This window comes from Phodopus roborovskii, unplaced genomic scaffold (genome assembly GCF_943737965.1).
Source record: "Phodopus roborovskii unplaced genomic scaffold, PHOROB, whole genome shotgun sequence".
Lineage (NCBI taxonomy): Eukaryota > Metazoa > Chordata > Mammalia > Rodentia > Cricetidae > Phodopus > Phodopus roborovskii.
In genome coordinates, this window is record NW_026126410.1 from 6,900,339 (window position 1) to 6,922,553 (window position 22,215).

Consider the following 22,215-nt stretch of genomic DNA (forward strand, 5'->3'; position numbering starts at 1 on the left):
GAATCCATGAGCAAGGATCTGGGTTTTATCACCAGCATGACACATCACATATTGCACACACCCCAAATAAATAAAGTTAATGCTTTTGATAACACTTCAGATCAACATTAGAGTAATACTTTAGGATTTGCAAATGTATTTACTTTTTAAGCTAGCAAAGTACATTAGAATCAAGATCAGGAAAACATCAATCCGTATCTCCTTATTCATGTAACTTCTGACTTCTGTCCTAAGTGTCACATTGGTTTGGATCCCCACAATTCTATGAAAACACACCAAGTCATCAAAGGCCTTAGTGTGTCTCTAGCATCTAACAAGAACTTAATATTCATAACAATGAGTATCTTATAATGTTATGTATTCCATAATCTCCTAAAAACAGATAAATTACTGCTCATCAAAGAAGTTATGAGAAGCCAAGACCAAACTAAGAATACTTTATTGTTATTATATAAAGTGTATTAAATATACACTTTAAAGAGAATGTGTTGTTCACCTGGTGAAATATAGTGCATTCATTAAGATGAAAGAAATGAGTAGGTGACATATTTAAACAAAGAATACTTCTCAAATATGACAGGATCTTAATTATATGTACCACAGGTATTCTATAAGCTTTCTACTAAAGAAAGGGGTCTGAACATTGTGAGTTTGACAAGTTTATATGCCAGCCATTCCTTAACAAAGCAAAAATATTAGCATCCTGGAATAATTTCCATTCCTGGTCCACTTTCTGCCCACTGGAAAAAGTTACACTGCTTTGCTTTCTCCAAAGGACATACAAAAAAATTCTTCCCATTATTAGGTCCAATCTTCAGCACAGTTCTCATAATGGAGCGTTTGCCATGTCTGCACAATGGGAAGGATAAGTCTGCCCACTAGGAGAGGAAGAAGACAGGATATAAGGAATACATGAAGTTACAAAGTAAACAGACAAGACTAGCCTCATTTGATGCGATACTCATTTCTCTGCTGTGACTATTAGTGTGACAATGTGAAACAAACATAAAATATTAGTTGCTGCATTTTTAAAGTCATATTCTATAAGAAGCATTATATATATAAACTTGCTTAAAGCACACATTAAATTGTCCTAATTCCAAACTTCACATTACCTAAAGGCATATAAAAAATTCTCTCCTTTATTCAGAGTAACTGAGAACTATCAGAATTGTGACATTAAGATATCACCAGTGACCTGGCTATATGTCCGTTTCAGTTAAAATAGTATCAAGCATTTCTTATAACTGTAACACTATATTTGATTAGTCTCCTAGAAAAAGGATGACGCCAGCAGATACTAGACTATACTAAATTAAGCAAAAGCCACTCTGGTCTTAGTATTTGGTCTCGAGAGATGAATGAAGGAGGCTGTGATAGTATTAGCTTATAAAATTACTAATACCATTTTCCCATTACATTCAAAATGGTACTTAATAGAATCTATGAGTCTAATATGATAGAAGCATATTTTAGGTGTAGGAACCAAAATCATCAAATTTAACTTGGGTATGTCCTTAAAGTTTGCATACCAGAGAGAGACATTTTATTTCTCATTTTTTGCCCAGTACTTGGAATACAGATGTGAATCACCACATCTGGCCTCAGTACTGTTCTACCTATCATTATGAACCAAGAGCAGCATCGATACACTTGTGATTGCAAATATGAAACTCATTATTTATGCAATAGTTATTTTTATCACTAATGCTATTTGCTAAGCCTTGTCATATTGTAAGCTATTTAACACCCATGCTTTACACTGAATACTAATATGGCCATTTAAAATGGAAAAGTAAAGCCAGGTTTGGTGGTGTGTAACTGTAATCCTAGAACTTGGGAAGTTCCTGTCTCAAATAAGTAAATAGACAGATAAATAATAAATAAATAAATAAATAAATAAACGTATATGTAAAGCTGCAAGCACTGACATTACAATAACCAAAATTCATTTGATGTACAATGAGCATGGAAAATTTTACACATACTTTAAAAAATCCGCATTGAGCTTCTCTGGGTAGAGGACAGGTGTAAAACTGCCTCCCCTTATTTTCCCCATCCTTCTTCACAACGTGGAGGACACAAAGGCAGTTGTGCTTCTTGCACCGAGGATTGCCAGCATTTACAGAATGAGAACCATCTGCTGTAGTGGTTTGGAGTTCACTGTAATGACAGGTCACACGATAATGGTCACCTAGCAGCACTAAAAGGGTCTCTCATACCACCATGCCCCATCCATGTAGTTTTACACCTATAGAGGCAACTTAAGGTTATTATACCTTTCATGTTTTGGTTCTTTAGGCAATTCTAATTTATTTCTAAACTCACTATGTGTCAAAGGCACAAACCTTAACTTTCTAGGGGGAAAAAAAGGTAAATTTCTGTGTGGTATATTGGACATTCTTAAGTTTTAACTTCTGATATTTGGTTTTCCTTTACCAAATATTATACTGTATTTACTCACTTCTGTTTTCTCTATGATAGTCTCATTTGCGTGTCCATGTGAACCCCATTTCACAAAACAAGTATGGTTACAATCATTTCTAATTATTTTCTCATCTGCAGAAACAATGCACTCAGGAGGCCATCTTGTGAACATCTACTGTCTACTTGAAAACCATTTCCTATGCCTTTTTTTTGATGAAGGTTACTATTGTAGTCACAATAGCATTTTAGTAGGAAACAGGAAGGTTGGAAGAGCAGAAATGTGCATTTTACACACTTAGCAGAGGGGACTTTTATCTCTCTACAATTAAAACCCAGAATGTTTGGAGGTCAATCCCTGTACACAGCGAACAAAGACCAGTGGGTGAGTTTGTCCTTCAGCTGCATATGCAATTCCTTCTTGGAAAAAAAAAAAATGTTTCATTATAGTTTCTAATTTTCTATGTCTTGCATATTGTAACACATATATAGTGACCAATTTAGAATAAAAGTGTTCACGACAATGACAGAAGATGATAGGAATTTACCTAAGATGTAGATGATGTACTTAGTATTTACAAAGTGGGTTTGATCTCCAGCACCAAGGAAAACAAGATCGGAACCTCTTCATAACAGCCCTATTTCTTAACATTCTTTTATAGTAAAATAGTCTGCTTTTCACATTGTGGGAAATTTCTAACAACAATAATAATTGTCTTAAACACCTACAAATCAGAACTATTTTCCTTTTCTCATTGCTTCTAAGACTAAATTTTGCAGTATTTGTTTCTATAATGATGCTTCAAGCAGAATAACTAATTGAAATGTTCAGAGGATATGGTCGTTCACTTTATAAAAGATGTAACTAAACATATTACTTTAAAAATACCTGTTGTCATAGACCTTAAGCAATGTAGTTGCAGTTTTGAAACTGTTCATATTGCAGTTATGTGTACATGAAAGTAGCTAGACACATCACTACAGAGGTCATTATCATTAAATATTTAATCAGTATTAAGTATCATTAACTAGTATCATCATTAAGTATTTCACTTTTTTGTTGTTTCTCTCTACAGAGTGGCTGGTAGGTGATAGTAATATCTTAAAATGATGACTCACACCAAATTGAGAATAAGAAAGATGGAAGGCAAAGATAAGGCATTGTTTTCCAGACCCTGCCTCGCACCAACAGCCCCTAGAGGCAATTTAAAACTGTAACCTCCAGAGAAGCTCAGTATCTGTATGGCTGTAGAGAAGTCAACAGATGTCAAAACAGAATTGGTATCATAAATAGTATTAAATTTAAGGGAGAATGAAAATGAGGGTAAGGGTATTAGTAGACATAAATGGAAAGGTATTTATTAAAATATGCACACATAAATACACAGTTTTATGTATTTGATGGCCCTGGTGTTTCAGGCTTGTAATTCCATCTTCCCAGGAGAATGAGATAAGAGATTTGTTTGTTCAAGGCAAACCAGATAGTTCAGTTTAGCAAGAGCCAGTCTTAAGGAAGTAAGAAAGGGTTAAGCATGGGGCTTGGTGTTGCACACACCAACTGTGAGAGGGGGCCTTAGATACAGCACCAAAACAGAAGAAGAAAATAAAACAGTTTTATGCATGATTTTTAAAGTGCTGTCTTGGGTAGCATTTAGTTCAACATTTTCTAATTCACTTGCCTTACATTTCAACCTAAAATTTAACAGACCTAAGGAGATTTCAGTTTTTTCCTATGGAAGCTTTTCTGAGGTTCAACAGTAGGGGATATGACTCAAGAGGCTCCCAGCCTTGCCTCCTCATTTTATCTTCCGCTCTGTGTCTTCTTTGGCATAAAGTTGGCTGTGTGTTTTTCTATCCTTGGTACCCAGAATGTGTTCCTCTAACTAGCAACATTAGGACCATCCAGGGGGTGCTCAGACACACTTAACTACTGGCCCCTCCTCCCAATCCCTTTGGATTCAGCATCTGCTTGCTAACAAGACTCCCAGGTGATTCATCTGCACATTAAGTTGTAAAGTGTGGAGTTAATGTAACCAAGCCACTTGCACCACCTGCGATCACATCAGCTCTAAATATGCACAAGCCAACCTCTAGTTTATGATAGAAAACATTATCCAGACTAATTACGTGTTGTGGTTAATCGAGGATATCTTGGTTCCTCTTTGTTTCAATCATTATTTAAAATCTTCCTAGAATGGAGCCGAGCATTTTCCTAGGTAAATTTAGCACAAAGAGCAGTTGAACTTAGTGTGGTGATGAGGCTCATCATTTGAATACTGATTATTAAAAAGCATGGTAATATAGTAGACAAGGATTTGGCAAACCCTTTTCAGACATGTATTTTAAGCTTGGGTCTCTGTGGCAACTGCTCAATTCTGTTGTTTCTTTAATACAAAAAAAAAAAAAAAAAAAAAACCCTAAACAAATTGAAATGAGTCATTACTACACACACAAGTGTTGAATCTGGCCTTGCTGGCCGTAGTTTGCTGGAGTAGGCATCACTAGGATCATGGACAATAAGTTAATAAGTTTTCACAAAATAATAAGATAAAGTTGCTGGCAGGCAAGTGCAAAATGCATGTCTTCCATCCTTAGTGCCCTAAAAATAAAGAGACTAACAATAAAGGAATCAGAGATTCCTATCCGTGTGATGGAAAACCTGTATTATCAATCATTAATTTAAAAGTTATTGATTTTATAGATGGAATGATTTATTATAATAAAAATACTACTTGGAAGTAATTTTTGAATCACTCTGTCCAACTGAATGTAGATTTGACAACCCAATATTACTTCAAAGATTAAAGTAAACAGAGCTTACATGCGTGAGGCAACTGAAAACTCCAAGAGGTAAAGTAGAAACAAGTGCAAAGAATTAGAGATAGGCCTTTCAAACACTGATGGAAGCAGACACGGGAAGTGGGGATGACTCCAAAGGGATCCTCCTATGCTGCCTTGAGACACTTTGCATGATATTCCAGCTAGAACACATGCTTTCTTTGACAATGTATCACCATGTTTACAGTAATTGGATCAAAGATTTAAAACTGGTGTTAGAAGCTAGTGTCAACTGCTTAAAAATTGGTTCAATTATATGATTTATCATCTAGTAACTGGAGAACATTCAAGTATAGACACCAATCCAAAAATAAGCCTTATCAACATACGTGCAATGATGTGACAAGAGATGGCTAATTAAGGGAATAAAAGTCAAATTAATTACCCTATGATTATTAAAGAAAATAAACTGGCTATCAATTCTGAGTGGACCACCTGTTTTAACATTGTTTTGTGGTGAGCTTCTGCTAAGCATCTTGTCCACGAGATGAGCACTCTAGCTGTCAGACAAGGAGGAAAATGAAATAAGTGACAGTAATTTGCAATTTATTCCATGTAAAGTAGCTGGTTGCAGAGGGGTTGCTGGGTGAATTCATTTTATCACTTGATATTTATTCTGCTATTTGATCTTAGATTTATTGTTGAGTTCCATCCTGATGTTCTTCTTGGGCCCCAGCAGATGACAAGGTTACCCACAATGCTTTGACTTTCCCATTGTGAAGCAACAGCAGGTAGACTATAGAGCTCCAATTTCAGTCTTTACTCTGCAGCCTAATAATTTCTCTCAATGATTGACAAGTTCCAACTCCCAATCAGGCACATGACATGAGGAAAAGAACTGGGACCCTACAGTGTCATGTATTGTTAGACTGATGTAAAGGGTGGTGAAGGTAATGCATTTTCACATATGACTTTGGAAACCAAGGAATATCTATATATAAATATTAGCAGATAACTTATGGCTATGTTTTAAGTAGTTTACTATATATTTCAATATTTTCCAAATATGTCCTATTGAATATATAGTTATATCCTGGAAAAAAATACTTGTTGGAGTTGCAGAAAAATCTGTTCCATTTCTTTCCTTTTCTAACATCAATTAGGGAAAAAAGAGAGCAAATTAATATAACAGTTTTTCAGTGCTTATTTTACTAAAAGCAATTTACAATGGGTGCATTTTCTGCCTTCTTAGAACTTGATGCAATCCAAATGCCTTACTGATCTTATAAAAAAAACAAAAAACAAAAACCAAAACCAAAAAAAAAAAAAACTTAAAAGGATAGTAACAAGAACTTAGTGCTGTAAAGACAAAAGTTAGAAACAACATACCTGTTAGAGAGTGCAGGTTTGTAATGTTTAAGGCCTGCTTCTGAAGAGTGAGCTGTTTTCAATTTTTTATGTGCTGAACTAAATAATTTAGACTGGGCACAAACTGTAGGTGATGTGTTTACCCTGTTGGATGGCTGAGTTATGTAGTTTGTTCCTTCTTTGGAGGGGTGCTGTAGATCACTAAAATATATTTCTGTAGGAAGAAAGTTTTGAAATCCCCCACTGATTATCTGGTTTGGGCTTTTCTTTCTGGCCAAAGTACTGGATTTATTACTGAAATCAGTCAAGACGAGGGTTGTACTTCCAAATACAGTTTTCCTGTTGATCTTCACTTCCGTATGTGTGTTCCCAAAGTTATTATAAGGGTACTTCACTAAGTTGCTCGTGTCAATGTTGTTCTCTCCATCTTTGATCACTGAATCTGGAAAAAGAGATAAGCAATTCTACAGTATTCCTAGAAATATAATCAACTGACTGAGTTGATTTAAAATCTTAGTTTACTACACTAAGCAAATATGCCTAACCATGTTACCAAGCTCACTTGGACAAGGTACAGAGAGTTATCTTCTGCTTTGGAAATAGAATATTAACAACCTATAGGAACCAAAAGATGGTGTTACCAAAGATTTGTATTTACTTTTTTATGTTTAAATAGGCAAAGATTATTCAGTTATCAGTACTGTTAATATTAGGCAAAGCAATTAGGACTCGTAGTTAAGAATGATATCACATAAGGCCTCAGACCTGCAGCTAGAGACTAACTTATGGGCAGAAATATTCATTTGATTGACTAGCCCAAATGAAAAGTTTACTTAAGATTAGTAAAGAAGAATTCTGGGCAGGACACTTGATGCTGATGAGAAGGTTTCGACAAATATCCTGGAATTTTGGAATCAACAACATGATATGATCTGATATATTATATTGATTATATATATACAGACATCTTCACAGTAACAAGAAATAATTGGTGATACATATAAAGGCATTTCAGAGTGTTGAAATAAATGCAGAAAACTAAGACTGATTTTCCAAGCTTCTCTCTTGGGTGACCCATATTGATGGAGGTACAGTCCCTCCTGCTACTTAGCAAAGTCATTGTAGGAGTGATGCCTGCCTCACAGGCCCAGGGAACAAAACACAATACAGCCGCTAACACAATGCAGAGGTCCTTAAGTCAAGAAGGAACTTTCTTATGTCTAATTGGGGAAAGAAATAACACTTGGCAAACACAATGGGAGCTGCATCAGTGAGATGGCTCTTAATCACAGGTTTCCTCTGAGGTTTTGCATTCTCTGAAGGCATACGATTGGGAGCTCTAAAGAGTTATTTTCAAGGATTTCAATGAAATCAGTACAATTGTCTGGGTAAAGATTTTAATAACAAGGGCTAGGAAAGAGAAAGAAGAGAAAAAATTCAGCAGTTTTCAATTCCACCTGCAAAGATATTCTTACAGAATTCCTCCCTTTCAATTTATGAAACACTTGGACTGAATAACAAACTGGAAAGTTGCTGAAATCTGCATAAAACAAAGCTTTATTGAATAATTCATTAGAAACAGTAGAGAACAGATGTGATCATCTCAGTGTTTGAGATACAAAGGCGCACTGTTTTAGAAAAAGCATGTTTCCCCTCTGTCATATATATATATATATATATATATATATATATATATATATATATATATATATATATTTTCAACAGACTATCAGCCTAGTTTACATAAAAAAGCTGGAAATTCCCCTAAACATCTGAGAAAGAAAGCCTTTTAGTTGGTTATGGAATATCAAGGTGGAGCAAAATATATACCTGCCTATAAAATAGATCCTCTTATAAATTTTATGAATTCAAAATAAAAAGTCAGTCTTCTTACCAACAGGCCTTGCAGTCAAGCAAGCATCACAGGCCTCAGCGGAGGGTTTGTTTATGAGGGTACAGACCACACAGGACCACTTCTCTTCAAATTTCTGAGCTACTGAGTCCATAAGGCAATCTTCTTTCCTAGAAGTCCAGCTGATTACAGTTTTTCTCATTGGCAATTTGCTGTAAAATAAAAATTTAAAACATGTATTTTCTTAATGCTTTATTTTTATACATTCTGGATAGTTTAGAAACTATTGTAGAAACATTAATACCCCAATTCCATTTATTATTATTTAAAAGTCATTATTGGCAGATTTGGAAATTATATTCTAAGCCCTACTAAATGCTACTAAATTCAGAAATTAAACTTTTTATAGAGAACAAATGTACTATGTTAAAACAAAACAAAAGCATTTGCTGTAACCAGCAGGAACTATCTTGCAAATATTTTAAATAGCAGTTTCCAAAGCAAAGCAGAAATATTATTTATTCAATTAAATTAGAAAAAGGTTATGCTAGAAACAGAATACTGAAAAAATGAAACAGAAGACATGCACTTGAAAGAGAGTAAGGAGCAGTGTACAGGAGGTTTTGGAGGTACAAGAGCAAAGGAAGAAATGGTGTAATTATACTATAATACCAAAAACAAAACTGAAAAATGTAATTATACTAAAATATCAAAAACAAGTCATGAAGAAGATATAAAATGAGGAAAGCTTTACATGACCTCATGTTTCTACACACGCAAAAAAAAAAAAAATCCAGAAATTCTAGATTTTTCAATAGTGTTTGCTCAGCAATACTGAAAAAATGATATTTATGTGTTAGTTCTCCCAAAGCCTTTGGATGTTCACTAAGTCATCACTCTCAGATAGGTACTCATTAGGTTATGAAACAAACAGCAAAGATAACTGGGTTTTCAGTGATGAATGTAAATAAAGATTCTCTACCTCAAATCTAGTGGCCATTACTAAGTGACAAGAAAATGCCCTTCTAAAGCTTTAGTACAGTTCCTGTCCCAGGTCCTGTGTCATGGGACTGCCGCTGATTCCCAAGTGTTAACACCAAGAAAAGCTCTTGCAGAAAAGCCAACAGACATAGCTTAGTTAATTTCAGAGCATAGGTCCTCTAACTGTCAAAGGAAGCCTTGACTTTTGTAACTTCTTGCTCCGTATACACAAACACACCAGCCCTTCATCCAGGCTTGTTTGCTAAAATAATGAATAGCACAAGGAAATGTGAAAGTAAGAGACATCTCATTACGATTCCTTTATCTTACCTTGACTTCTAACACTTGGTATCTCAAGCATGTACGGAACTCTAAACCTACAGAATTTGTTTCCTGACCTAACTCCTGGCCATGACTTACTCTGAAAGGCAGCCGGCTGCATGCATTCATAGTTGAACATAATTTAAATGACCTTCAGAGTCTCAGTGTGCCCAAGTCTTCATTATTGTCATCTTCCCCTATTGTAATTATAAGAGGGTGTACATAATTTCATCTGGAGGCTTTGGATCTCTTATTGCTGTAGTTGCTCTCTTTCTTAATCACACAGTAATATATTCTCCCCATCTCTTCATGGATTCGTAACAAGAACTCACACTTAACATGCAGTGGTAGGCTCAAGAAGGCCCCCCAAACACACCAGCTTGTAATATCAGAGAACTGACAATGTTGAATTATAAACAGTCTTTTCAACTGAAATTAAGGATACTGACCTAGGAAGAACTGTCCTTATGAGGGGAAAGGCACACTTGGCATACACAGAAAAGGAGAAGGTGCTGTTAAAGCAGAAGCAGAGACTTCAATGACACAATCACCTGTCAAGGAATACTGGCAGCCACTAGAGGCTCAAAGCAGCAAGGGGTGGATCATCCCATCAGACCATCAGAAGGAACACATACGTATCATCACTTTAATTTGGTCTGATGAGATTACTCAAACTTTTGGCATCCCAACCTGAGTGAACAAATTTCCTCCAGTTTACTTTGGAAGTATGATAAGTTGTCATAATACCTGCATGACACTAGTGTAAACAAAAATCCACAATGCTCTAGTCTGTAACTCCCCTACTTCATTTCAGTAAAGGGTATCAGCATTTTCACAATGGAATAGGACACAAGTCTAGACTTCATCCTCACATGTCCTTACATCTTACACCTAGTCCATCAGTGAATCCCTAGCTTAATCTTCCACAGCCTGGTACAGAGAGGGATAGAAGCATTAAGACCAGTTGCCTGCTGGAGACAGCACGGAGACAGCACTCGTTATCTGGGTCACCTGCATAGCTTCCAGCCCTGGGGCTCTAGTTCTTATAGCTTTTCAGCTAAGCCCATGAACTACCCCAATATCCATTTGGCTATATGACCCCTTCAACCTGTATCTTGTTTGTGGCAACTGCTATCAGTATCTCTACCCGAAAGAAGCTTAATGTATACGACTGAGTTACCATAGGGTTTCTTCATGTCTTCCAAGTGCCCTCAAGTTGATCCACCCTCCTGGCAGGTGAGGACCACAGTAAGAACTTGCTTGTAAATCGCACTAAGTTCTCAGTAATCTGCAACCAATTTCAAGAACTTTCTATTCCAGATGGTTAGAGCTATGGATATGTCCTTATACAGCAGCAAAACAGCCCAACACTCACCTGTGTGATCTCCCCCATATTCTAGTTGCCTTCTTGGAAATACCAGGCCTATTGTTTGTGATGAACATCTATTTCTGGCCACACTAAGTTTAGAAAGATGAGCCGGTCCTTTCTGGATAGATCTGCTTCCAATTCTATTGTTTGCCACTAAAATAAATATAGCCCTTCACAGCACCTTCACCTCTGTGCGTGTTATGTACCCATATCCCACCCCGCTAAAGAGAACTTTGAGGGGTCAAGGGATATTCTGCTTTGCATTCCCAGAGCTTGCATATAATGAAAAAGTAAATAATACATCACAGAAATTACAAAACAAAACTCTGTGAGACTCAATACAGTCAATATTCACATACATAGGTTATGCTGATTATATATTAAGAGCCAATAATAAATTACATCAGTATTTAAAATGGGATGTGACCAACAAAAATCAGAAAATTTGGGAAGCATTCAGGAGTTAATGGAGCTGGGAGATTTGTGTGCAGAACCATTTGGATCATTGCTCTTGGTCTGAACAGGCTTCTTTAAGCTATTCTGAAATGGTTCTCCACATTCCCCCCATTCCCCAGCAGGGTTCTCTAGAACCTGGGGAGTGTGTTACCACCAAGCTCTAACTCCAAATCTTGAAATAAATTTAAATTATAACAAAAAATTTAGTTAATATAAAAAGTTCTCAGATATTTCATAGAAATAAAGATCATATTGAGTCACAAAATTCTTAAAAGTGGAGCAAGTAGTATTGGTTTTCAAACTTTAGAATTACACATACATTTACCTTGTGTGAATGACTCTCCAAGGTCTTGAACTAAAAGCTTGCATTTAAAACAGGATTGGGTTGGATGGAGAAGATGGATCTAACTACCTCAAGACACAGCTATACCATTCCTGGGCATATACCCAAAGAGTGCTCCACCATACCACAAGGATACTTGCTCAACTATGTTCCTTGAAGCTTTATTCATACTAGCCAGGGGGCATTTGGGGACAAGCTAGAAACCTAGTGCAATGGAAACTCCCAGGAACCTATGAGAGTGACCCTGGCAAAGACTCCAAGCAATAGGCAATATGGAGCCTGAACTGGCTGTCTCCTATAACCAGGCAAGACTTCCTGGAGGATTGTTACACAAACCTAGTCATGTAACCTACAACCTACAATGTGTCCTGCCTGTATGATGTGCTGGGGTAAAGGTGGTAAAGAAATTGTGGAGATGGCCAACCAATGACTAACCATCCTGAAACCCATGCCACAAGGACAAGTCCATCCTGACACTGGCTGAAGTACCAGGACCCAGAGGCTGGAGGGCACACAGACCAAGGATAGAACCAAACACAATTGGAGAAAAAAATGCCAGTGTAATGATGCCTAATGATACTTGGCTATATTCCATTTGTCATCAGAGAGGCTTCATCTAGCAACTGGTGCAAACAGATGCAGAGACATAGCCAAAAATTAGGCAGAACTTGGGGAATCTTGTGGAAAAGAGAAAGGAAGGATTGAAACGAGCCAGAGGGGTCATGGACACCACAAGAAAACTTACAGTATCAACTGACCTGGGCTCATAGGGGCTCACAGAGACTGAACTGAAAACCAGGGAGTTTGCATGGGACTGACCTAGGAACTTTGATTATATGTTACAGTTGTGTAACTTGGCCTTATGGGACTTCTAATAGTGGGAACAGGGGCAATCTCTGACTTTTGCTGGTTTGGGGGACCCTATTTGTCATACTGGGTCACCTTGTCTCATCTTTACATGTGAGGAGTCTTACTGTGGCTTGATATGCCATGGGATGGAAGAGATGGATTACACAGCCCATGACACTTGTAATATAGCAAGGCTCATGCGTAAATCTAAACCACTTTCAGGAACTCTATGAGTCTTTAAAAAACTCATCTCTGAACCCTTTGGAATTGGTAAATATCTTGTTTAAGTGATTAAATATCATTTACTGATATTTGGGAGAAAAAAGAAAAACTTTCAACATCAAAACCTAGAAGCTATAGATTTCAGACAAACATAGAACATTTATCATTTATCTAATAGATAAATAAACTGAAGGCCTTCTATGAGCTGGATACTGTGTTAAATGCATGGAGTAAAAAAAAAAAAAAAAAAAAAACAAGTGTTTATTTATGTCATGAAAAATAAAATCAGAAACCCATACAACAAATACAACAAGCTGTCTGCTCATATCTCCTATCTGTGACAACAAAACAGACTGACAGGAGGGGCATATAAAATACTTGGGAGGCAGAGTAGGACTTATACAGAAATAGAACACAGATGGAAAAAAAAAGACAAGTGGATGTGCGTATATTTATGAAAACGTAAGTCATCCCACAGAATAGCAGCTCACCCTCCTCCTTGGGTTTTGCACAGCTCTGTAATGCCCACTTTCCTCTGATTCCCAATCACATCATTTTCTTTGCTGCCCCTCGACAACATAGGTCACCAAAGCTCGGTCTCAGTTCATTTCTGCATCCATCCTCAGTGAGTTCATCATTTAATGCTTCACCTAAAAACCCCATGCTGGTAACCTTGAGCCATTACCCATCTTGTCATGTGGCCTGTGAAATGTCCTTCTTACTCAGTCTACTGTCACTTTCCCCCAAAAATCTTCCTCATTCTATCCCAACATCAAAATTTCTGATATTTAGTTTTGAGTGTTTTGCACCATTCTTCAAATTAGACCTGTTACAATTCTTATTAACTTTTAAGACAAATAATTTCTGGTTCTGGTGTGTTTTATTCTGTGCCTGACAACTATTTTGACCCATTTCTCTGCCGTGGCTTGCCATGTGTGTTTTCAATCTCCAGCAGTCCTTCAGTTACACATTCTGATTATAAGCCATTCAGAGAGAGATAATCTAAAGTAGATATCTTACCATAGTTGAACATGCTGAGGGTTTTCTTTCTGACAGTGAGGACAGAAATATGTCATCCTGCTGTTCTCCCCTAAGCGACACACTGTAATTTTGCAGTGGCACTGACCACAGTTTGGACGCTTATAAACCTTATAGTGTTTAGAAATGGCAGATTTTTCTTTACAGCACTAAAAAGAAAATAAATAAAATTATTATGTTATGCTCGAAATTGTTGTTATGGGGGACAAAAATACATTCTGGAAATTAAGTCATCTCTACAAATGTCAAAAATTAGTACTTAGTTCCATATAATAATTTTTCATCAGAGTAAAAGGTATTGACAAAAGCTAGTAATAAGATATGTAAGTAATAATTGAGTCATTATGTTTTAACTTTTTAGTATTCCAAACTATTCTCTGCTTTATCCTCTTATCTAAATGATATATAAAAGTTCTATATTTTAAAATGTCTGATGCTTTTAAGGCTTTCTTAATTAAACATAATTACATGGTTGTAAGAAAAGGGCTAGATTAGCTTCAAATCTGATTGCTTTTAGAACAAGCTACTCACTCAGTTTCAACGGCCAAAAAAGTTATTTTTAGGGAATAAAATTTAACGAGAGCATTTTCTTTGTTGGCCTGATAAAGGAAATTTTTTTTTTTTGAACTCTAAAGATTTTCTAGAAAAGAAAATAAAAACTCAAATACTATTCTAACAAAGAATATGCTCTATTTTGGTAAAGTTTCATTTTGTAAGACATTTTGATTTTTCTGCCATAGTTTTATTCTATACATATGTGTTTAAAGTACCTACAAAGAGAATATTTTTTGGTTTCCACTGGCAGTATGAAAGTGTAAAAACTCTGAAATATGATTATATATGGGCTGAAACTATACAACATATATTCATTTAAGCAAGGTAATGAAATGCCCAATTTGTTGTGGGCAAAATGGACTGTTTCCTATAGTCATTTTTCTCTGGAAGAATAAATGGGCACAGGTCACTATAAAATTGCCATTATTATCGAAGGTAATCATATACTATAAGATGTTCATTAACATTTTAGGTCAATTAATGAAGACTATTATAATACCTTCCTCTATGATCATAGTAAAAACACCCATTTGTAACTATGATGGTAAAACAGGCTTAGTTATCATCCATTGTTTAAAAGATAATGTACTTTTGCTGAGGTCTATATGAACACTATAAAACTTGATAATTAACAATGCTAATGGGTACTTTCCTCATCCTTAGAAGATCTTTTGTTGTACAAACAGAAATATAATCTCATATTAGATCTAAAAAACTTAAATTTTCTAAATACCCTAAACTACACATAATCTTGGCAAAACCTGAATAAACCCAAGCTTAAGTATTAAGTCTGTCTAAATGCTTTGTGTTTTATATGTCCAATATAACAAGAATTCAATTAAAATACTAACACAATTGTTATCCAACTTAGTGTAAATATAACTAAATACATTCACAGTGAGGCAAGTTGAGATTGACTAATGTCCTAAAATTTTAAAACACTAATGTGCCCTTCAGATGTTACTCTTGCTCCCCAAATCTCTTCACTCTTACCACTAGAGGGCTACCTGCAGCTTTAACACTCTGGTAAAGTCAAAAGAAAATCCACTGGCATAACATGTGGTTAGAAATATTCTTTCATACCCTATAGAAGAGAATGCTGAAATCACGGATCATTTTCACAAGGTGATGGGTCTGCTCCTCTGATAGCTGATACACCTTAAAGGGAAAACATTATTTCATAATTTATTCATGTTTATAACAAAACCTACTTAACTTTCTCTTACACAGAATTAACAATAGATATAAAATCCATGCACATTCTCTTTATCCCTCTTTCTTATCACTTTCTCTAACTAACTCCAATGTTGGGGACCAAAATTAGGGTCTCATGCATACTAGATAAGTCATCTTCCATGCCCTTGGTTCTTTTCTAGAAAACATTTTCCATGGAAGCCTAAGTGATTTTTCAAAAGCTCAGTTTTGTCAAGATCCTATTTCAATATTGGTGCATTGAACTAAGGTATTCTAAGTGTTAAAAAAAGGAGACCCTCACAATATTATCATTACCTGGTTTCTTTTACATTTTAATCACTAATGATTTGGATTTTATAAAAACATGGAGAAACTATATGTAGAAAAAAAAGGTATATGTGGAAGATATATATATATATATATATATATATATGAAGCTATTCTTAGTAGAAATAGTTGATACAGTTGGAATTTAGTTCATAGTAACAAATCTGGTTAAGGGCCTTAGGTATCAGCTTCCTTCCTAGAAACAAATGTATGAGTGCATGCTGCCACTCCAGTCTCTCCCTTCTAGGAATCATACTCAATCCCTGTTTTCAATGCTCCTTTCTACTCATTCTGTCTAACAATTTGAGCAACAGTGGAAAGGCTATCATAAATGCCCTCCCCTGATAATGAGATCAACTTATCCACTATCATGGAGTATCGCGGTTAAATAAGGATCAGGATAAACAAATAGGCCGAATAGATGTTTATTCAGAGAGAAATAACTTACAACCTAGACAGATGAACACCAGGAAATTCAACCCGATCCTCTCCTGAACGAGTCACCCCAGCAAGAGAGCTTCCCCCCCCCTCACTCCGACTTCCTTCCACAGGTCACTTCTGCCCATGGCTCCACCCCAATGGGCGTGGCCAGTGCCACAGAAGGACTATCTCACTACAATGGTGCCCTCATCTAGTAGCTGATGGAAACAGAAGCAAACACCTACAACTAAACATGGAGCTGAACTGGAATCCAGATGCAGAGAGGGAGGACAAGACCAGGCCACAGAAACACATAGAGACAGCTTACCTAAACAAGGAGGAGCTAACAGGTCCCCAGATTGATAGCAGGGAATCCAGCATGGGACTGACTCAGACCCTCTGAATATGGGTCTCAGCTAGAAGGCCTGAGCAGTCTAAGGGAGCTCATACAGTGGAACCAGGATATATTCCTGGTACACAAAAGGACCTTGTGGGCACATCCCCCATGGAGGAATACTCCCTTAACCTAGAGACAGGAGCAAAGTCCTAGTCCCTACTCCGAATGACTTGACAGATTTAGATGATCCCTCCTGGAGGGCATCACCCTACATACGGAGTGGGGGGGGATGGGAGGGGAGGGTGGACAAGGTGCATGTGAGGGTGAGAGAGAGGGAGAAAGGGAGGGAGGATGGGAGGCAGAGAGGGGGAACTGGGATCGATATGTAAAATAAAAATAATAAAATAAATGAATATAAAAAAAAAAAACAAAAGAAAAATAACACTTTAGGTCTCTCCAGTTGGAGAACAAACAACAAAACCAAAGCCATTCCTTGTCTTGGTATCCCACTCTAGAAGTTTAACACTTTTCTCTTCATGCCAATCTAAGCTAATATAACAAGGACTGGGAATTTTGTTTCTTTTGCTCTCTGCTCATTCATTCTTTAGTCCCTGCTACCTGAATTTCATCCTTATCATTCATGGAATCTTTTTTCTATTATTCATTGCTATATATGGGAATTCATGCATGTGGTATAGAGTATATATTTACGGTGTCAGAAAAAAAATGCTTAATTACTGTCTATAGCACCTAGAGAGTCAACACCCAACTGAGTGTTTCTTTGGAGATCTGATTCCACTTAGTTTTCAGGTGTGTCAAAGTGTGTCATCCTTCTGTTTCCTTGCCAATGACTTTCAAAACCCAACCCAAGGATTGTCCATTCCCTTTTTGTGCTAGAATTCAACTTTTCGGTTGAGTTACGAACATAAAGAAAAAACAAATGCTAAGCCTGATTCATTTATTAATACATTCTATACAAATTTATCTCCAAAGCTAGACACTGTGCTATTTCACTATTTCTGTGAAACATCACTACAGAACACAGTAGCCCTCCTTATGGCTGACATCAGCTGGAGGACACACAGTTTTGTTTTGTTTTTTAACAGTAAGTGTAATGGGTAAAATATATTTGAAAGTAAAACTAATATAAGATATGAGGAAAATAAAATCAAAGCAAGCTAAGGCAGGAATTGAAACACTGCTGTTCTAACAGGGAATCAGAGATGGCACACCAAGAAGTTGACACTTAAAGCCAAGACTTAAAAGGTTCCTGGAGTATGTAGAGAATATGTTGCTACAGTATAGATTTCTCTTTCTCATTGGATCCTTACCATATTTAAAAACAAGTTATAAACAAATTCGACAATACTTATATTTTACTTTAACAGCCGGATGGAGGCCGCTGTCAAAGAGAGCTTCATTCTTGATGATATTTCCCACACCAGGCAACACTCTCTGATCCAGTATCACATCACATAGCATCCGATCTTTCTGCCTTTTAACTTCACTTTCTGCTCTTGGCAAACTGAACTTTGGTGAACACACATCCAATTCTTCCATCATTCTTACTCTCTGTTGGCTTTCCATTGAATTTCTATAGAAAGAAACATATAACCCATTAATCATAAGTCTGCTTTGTAAGTTTAGGGTCATTGAATGGGCTTCGATATAAATGCAAATGTAAATTATGGCATATGAGTTCTTTGGATGAACAGTTGTTGCATACACCACTGGCTAGTTTGAGGTCTCAGTCTGCTCTAAGTCTTGCAATATTTTTTTCCATGTAAGCTTGGCAATATGGAACTCCATCCCTCTCAGCAAGGTTTCCTGCTCTATACCTGCTTTTATCTGCAGAATGTCCTTGGCCTGGAGGGTTGACTTTATCTGAAAGCTGTCTCTAAACTAGATGCACACTTCATCTTTAGCTTGACTCTTGACACAGATCTCTGCTAAAAAGACTTATGCTTGGAGCTCTGTTATAGGACCCTACTGTCACATACTAAGCCTGTGATAGGTACATGCCACTTAATGCAAATTATGTGTTGTTCCCAGGTTCCCCAATCCTATATATTACTCATACTCTATGATAAATTTGAACTGATTAACCAAAACTCTGCCTGCCCGGAGAACTGTCTCCATCCACTCATGCTTATGGGCTGTCAAAGCTTTCTGTTGCCCCTTCTGCCTCTTTTCCCTCTTGATCTGGTGGCCAATAGGCAAGATAGCAAGAGGACCCCTACAAACAGTGATGACTCTAGTAATGATATTTGAAGGTTGCTTTATGATGGCATTTTATAATGTTTTTATTAATTAACATGTGTGATATTGAAACCAAACTGCAGATCCCAGATATGGTGTTTTTAAGCTAATGTACTAAATACCATTCTCAGAATCTTGTTATATGAATCTTTATTATCTGTGCTACACTTCTAGCAGCTAGTTCTTCTGTTATCTAACAACAACAACAATAACGACAAAAAAAGTCAAGCCCAGTTAAAGAATGAGAAAGAAAAACAACACTAATTCTTATCCTGGTATCTCAATTTTACTTTATATTAAATAGTTAAGAATTAATTTTTTGTTCTTTTTTTTTTTTTTTTTTTTTTTTTAACCTTACCTGAGTTCTACTGAAGAGTCAAAGAAGCAGATCAAGTCCCTGGTGAGCTGCACTTGGAAAGTTGGGGAGACCCCATCTCTATTTTCACACTCTTGTGGGTTAATCAAGATGAAGCCTTTCATCCCAAAATGAATCCTGAAACAGAGTCAGCCCATTTTTGAATAATAGAAGCATATCACATATAAGCAAACTAATGTTATGCAGGATAGCTACTTTTAAAGAGGGAGGAAAGATAGCTAAAATGCAAATATCACTTCCTAGGAAAATATTAAGGTCCCAACACATATAGTCTAAAAGAACATACCTTCTTTTTCCTGAGTGAGTCAGATAAAATATCTTTGTTCACAAAAGTCTAGCATTTTTGCATACTTATTCTTACTTATTCAAAAGCAGGAGCCTAAAATATTGAGTCTGATTTGTTTATATAGTCTACAAAGACATTAACATTCAGATTCCTTAGTGCAGCCACTGAGAATTGGAAGATTTGTAAAATAAGGAAGGACTACAGTTTAATATATACCTCTCTTCCCCACTGAGCTAAGCATTGAGGTATTGTACACACACACACCTACACACACACACACACACACACACACATATGCAAGCAAGCACGCTCGCGTGCATACACACACGAGGCGGGATTTGTGATAAGACATAAATGGAGAGGGGATGAGTAAAAAACTTGTCCAATTTTTTCATTTACATATATATATATATATATAAATAAATAAATATTTACAGTTAACTTCAAAGTTACAATGGAGTGATGAAAAATTCATAACCTTTCAGAATTTGTAGAATTGATTGGCATGTCCAGTTAAAAAGAAGTGATTTTGTGAGACCTCTGATGAAGATCAAAAATTATTCTCCAGATGAAATACTATGTTCTACTTTTCAAATATGTTTCTTTATCTTTGTTGAGTTAATAAATATGGCTCTTTTGGCAGCAAATGATACTGCTGTGTGCTTCTAATTCCAAAGCATTGTATTATGGTATTGTACAAGGTTAACGAGTCTAACTTTTAAAATGTGGGTTTTAAACTTTGTGTGGCCTATTATCAATCAAAAATGAATTTTACATGCCCCACCGTTCTTGACAGGAAAAATGTGTGCCTGTAAGTACTTCATAATTTAGCTTATGGAGGTTCAGCCCCAGTGAAAGGTGTACAACTGTCATGCCCAGAAGCCATCATATCTAAAAATCTTTTCCACTGCATGGCTCATAAAGTGGACTCTAAATCACTTTCCATAATGAAACCGCATCCACATCAAAAACCTCAAAGGTTAAGACCCAGGTCCAAGGCAGGAGTAGTCCCAATAAGAACTACAAACAAAGCAAGTATACCTTTGCCTTGAAAATACATTGAATTGAGAGGCAAAATGCACATAAAACTACTTAATCTCTTTATCTTCTATGAATTTGCATTTCTATTATTAAATAGCTAACTATTCTGATGACTGAGCTCCAGATAACAAATAAACACCATGTGTATTGTCACTTACCTTTTAGAGTAGGAATATATCATACATCGGTATCATGAAAATCTTTGACTCACAGCAAGCATCCAAGATATTAGAACAATGGACACTGAGGTTTTATGCTCTGTGTATCAGCTCATGGGCCCATATTATATTAGGGAAAGAAACTTTAAGCGAAAGCCACCATTAACAAAATGAGTAAGGAGAAAAGCTGAAACTTTTAGGAACATTTTAAATACCACCTGTGGGGTAATGCGATGGTTTATAATCCCTGCATTCATGAAGGAGCTGGCTGTGAAAAGTGCTACCTTTTGAATTGGGCAAACATCCTTGGGAAACCCTGTCTGTTCCTGGAATATTTCTGTAATGTGAAGCAGAAGGATCGACTGAAAGGTGTAGTTGACGGAGTGGAAGCAAACACTGACTGTATTTGCAGATGGATCAGGGAACTTCCTCTGCCCCAGCAATGTGTTAGGGCCCAATTCACAGGATTTAAAAGCCTGGGTTAAAATAGGAAATCCCTTTGCCACCAGCTTCTGGGGGTGGGGGGGACTGGAGTACACCTGTTAGGAGTCAGGTGGAAACAAAAGCTATTGTTCCCTGGAGAGGAACCAGGGAGCCAACACTGGTTCAGAATCCAGAAGAGAATTTGTTCCATCTCCTTCAGGAAGAGAAAGGGGACAATTTGGACCCCCAAGAACATTCACAGAAGTCATGACAGAGACTGCCAGCCAAGGCCAAGAGAGAGGCTGTGAGCCTGTGGTCCACATAAAGCCCTGTTGAGAAGAAATGAGACCCTTGCCTCCATTGTTTTATCAGAAGACTTTCACAGTGTAACAGCAACAGTGGCCTACTGCTAGGGGAGGGAGAGTGGAGATCCTGACATGAATTTGATGAATTTGCAGTGTCAGCTGAAAACCAAGAACAGAGCAGAAACAAGGGGAAACCCATCACCCATGCAGCACCAGCAAGAGCTGGACTGTTTCCTTTCTAATGTTCAAAATTAATTATTAATGTCTAAAATGTTTATAGAACAGGAGACAAGTTTGTAAGACAAGTAAAGACCCAGAATACAAAGCCATAATAAAGAATGACAGGGCCAGGTGTGATGGTGCCTGTTTTTAATCCTAGCACTTGGGAGGCACACACAGGAGGGGATCTCTGTGTGTTCGAGGCTAGCCTGCTATACACAGTAAGTTTCAGACCAGACGGGGCTACACGGTGAGACAAGTTTCAAGATGGCAACAACAGAAGCAACAGCTAGAAGAATAAAATAACTCATTCC

The 22,215-nt window shown here is 36.8% G+C and overlaps 1 protein-coding gene across 1 annotated transcript in view; it reads right to left on the reverse strand.

Moving 5' to 3' along the window:
* Positions 1-538: 538 nt before the first annotated feature.
* Neil3 (nei like DNA glycosylase 3) overlaps positions 539-22,215 on the reverse strand; it is a 48,298-nt gene continuing 26,621 nt past the window's right edge. The window contains exons 3-10 of the mRNA XM_051182425.1: positions 19,452-19,586; positions 18,215-18,428; positions 15,640-15,714; positions 13,984-14,150; positions 8,465-8,634; positions 6,592-7,012; positions 1,989-2,163; positions 539-878 (exon numbers count right to left, since the gene is read on the reverse strand). Of these exons, the coding sequence (XP_051038382.1) occupies positions 696-878; positions 1,989-2,163; positions 6,592-7,012; positions 8,465-8,634; positions 13,984-14,150; positions 15,640-15,714; positions 18,215-18,428; positions 19,452-19,586 (1,540 nt within the window). The 3' untranslated portion in view covers positions 539-695. The remainder of the gene's footprint in view (positions 879-1,988; positions 2,164-6,591; positions 7,013-8,464; positions 8,635-13,983; positions 14,151-15,639; positions 15,715-18,214; positions 18,429-19,451; positions 19,587-22,215) is intronic.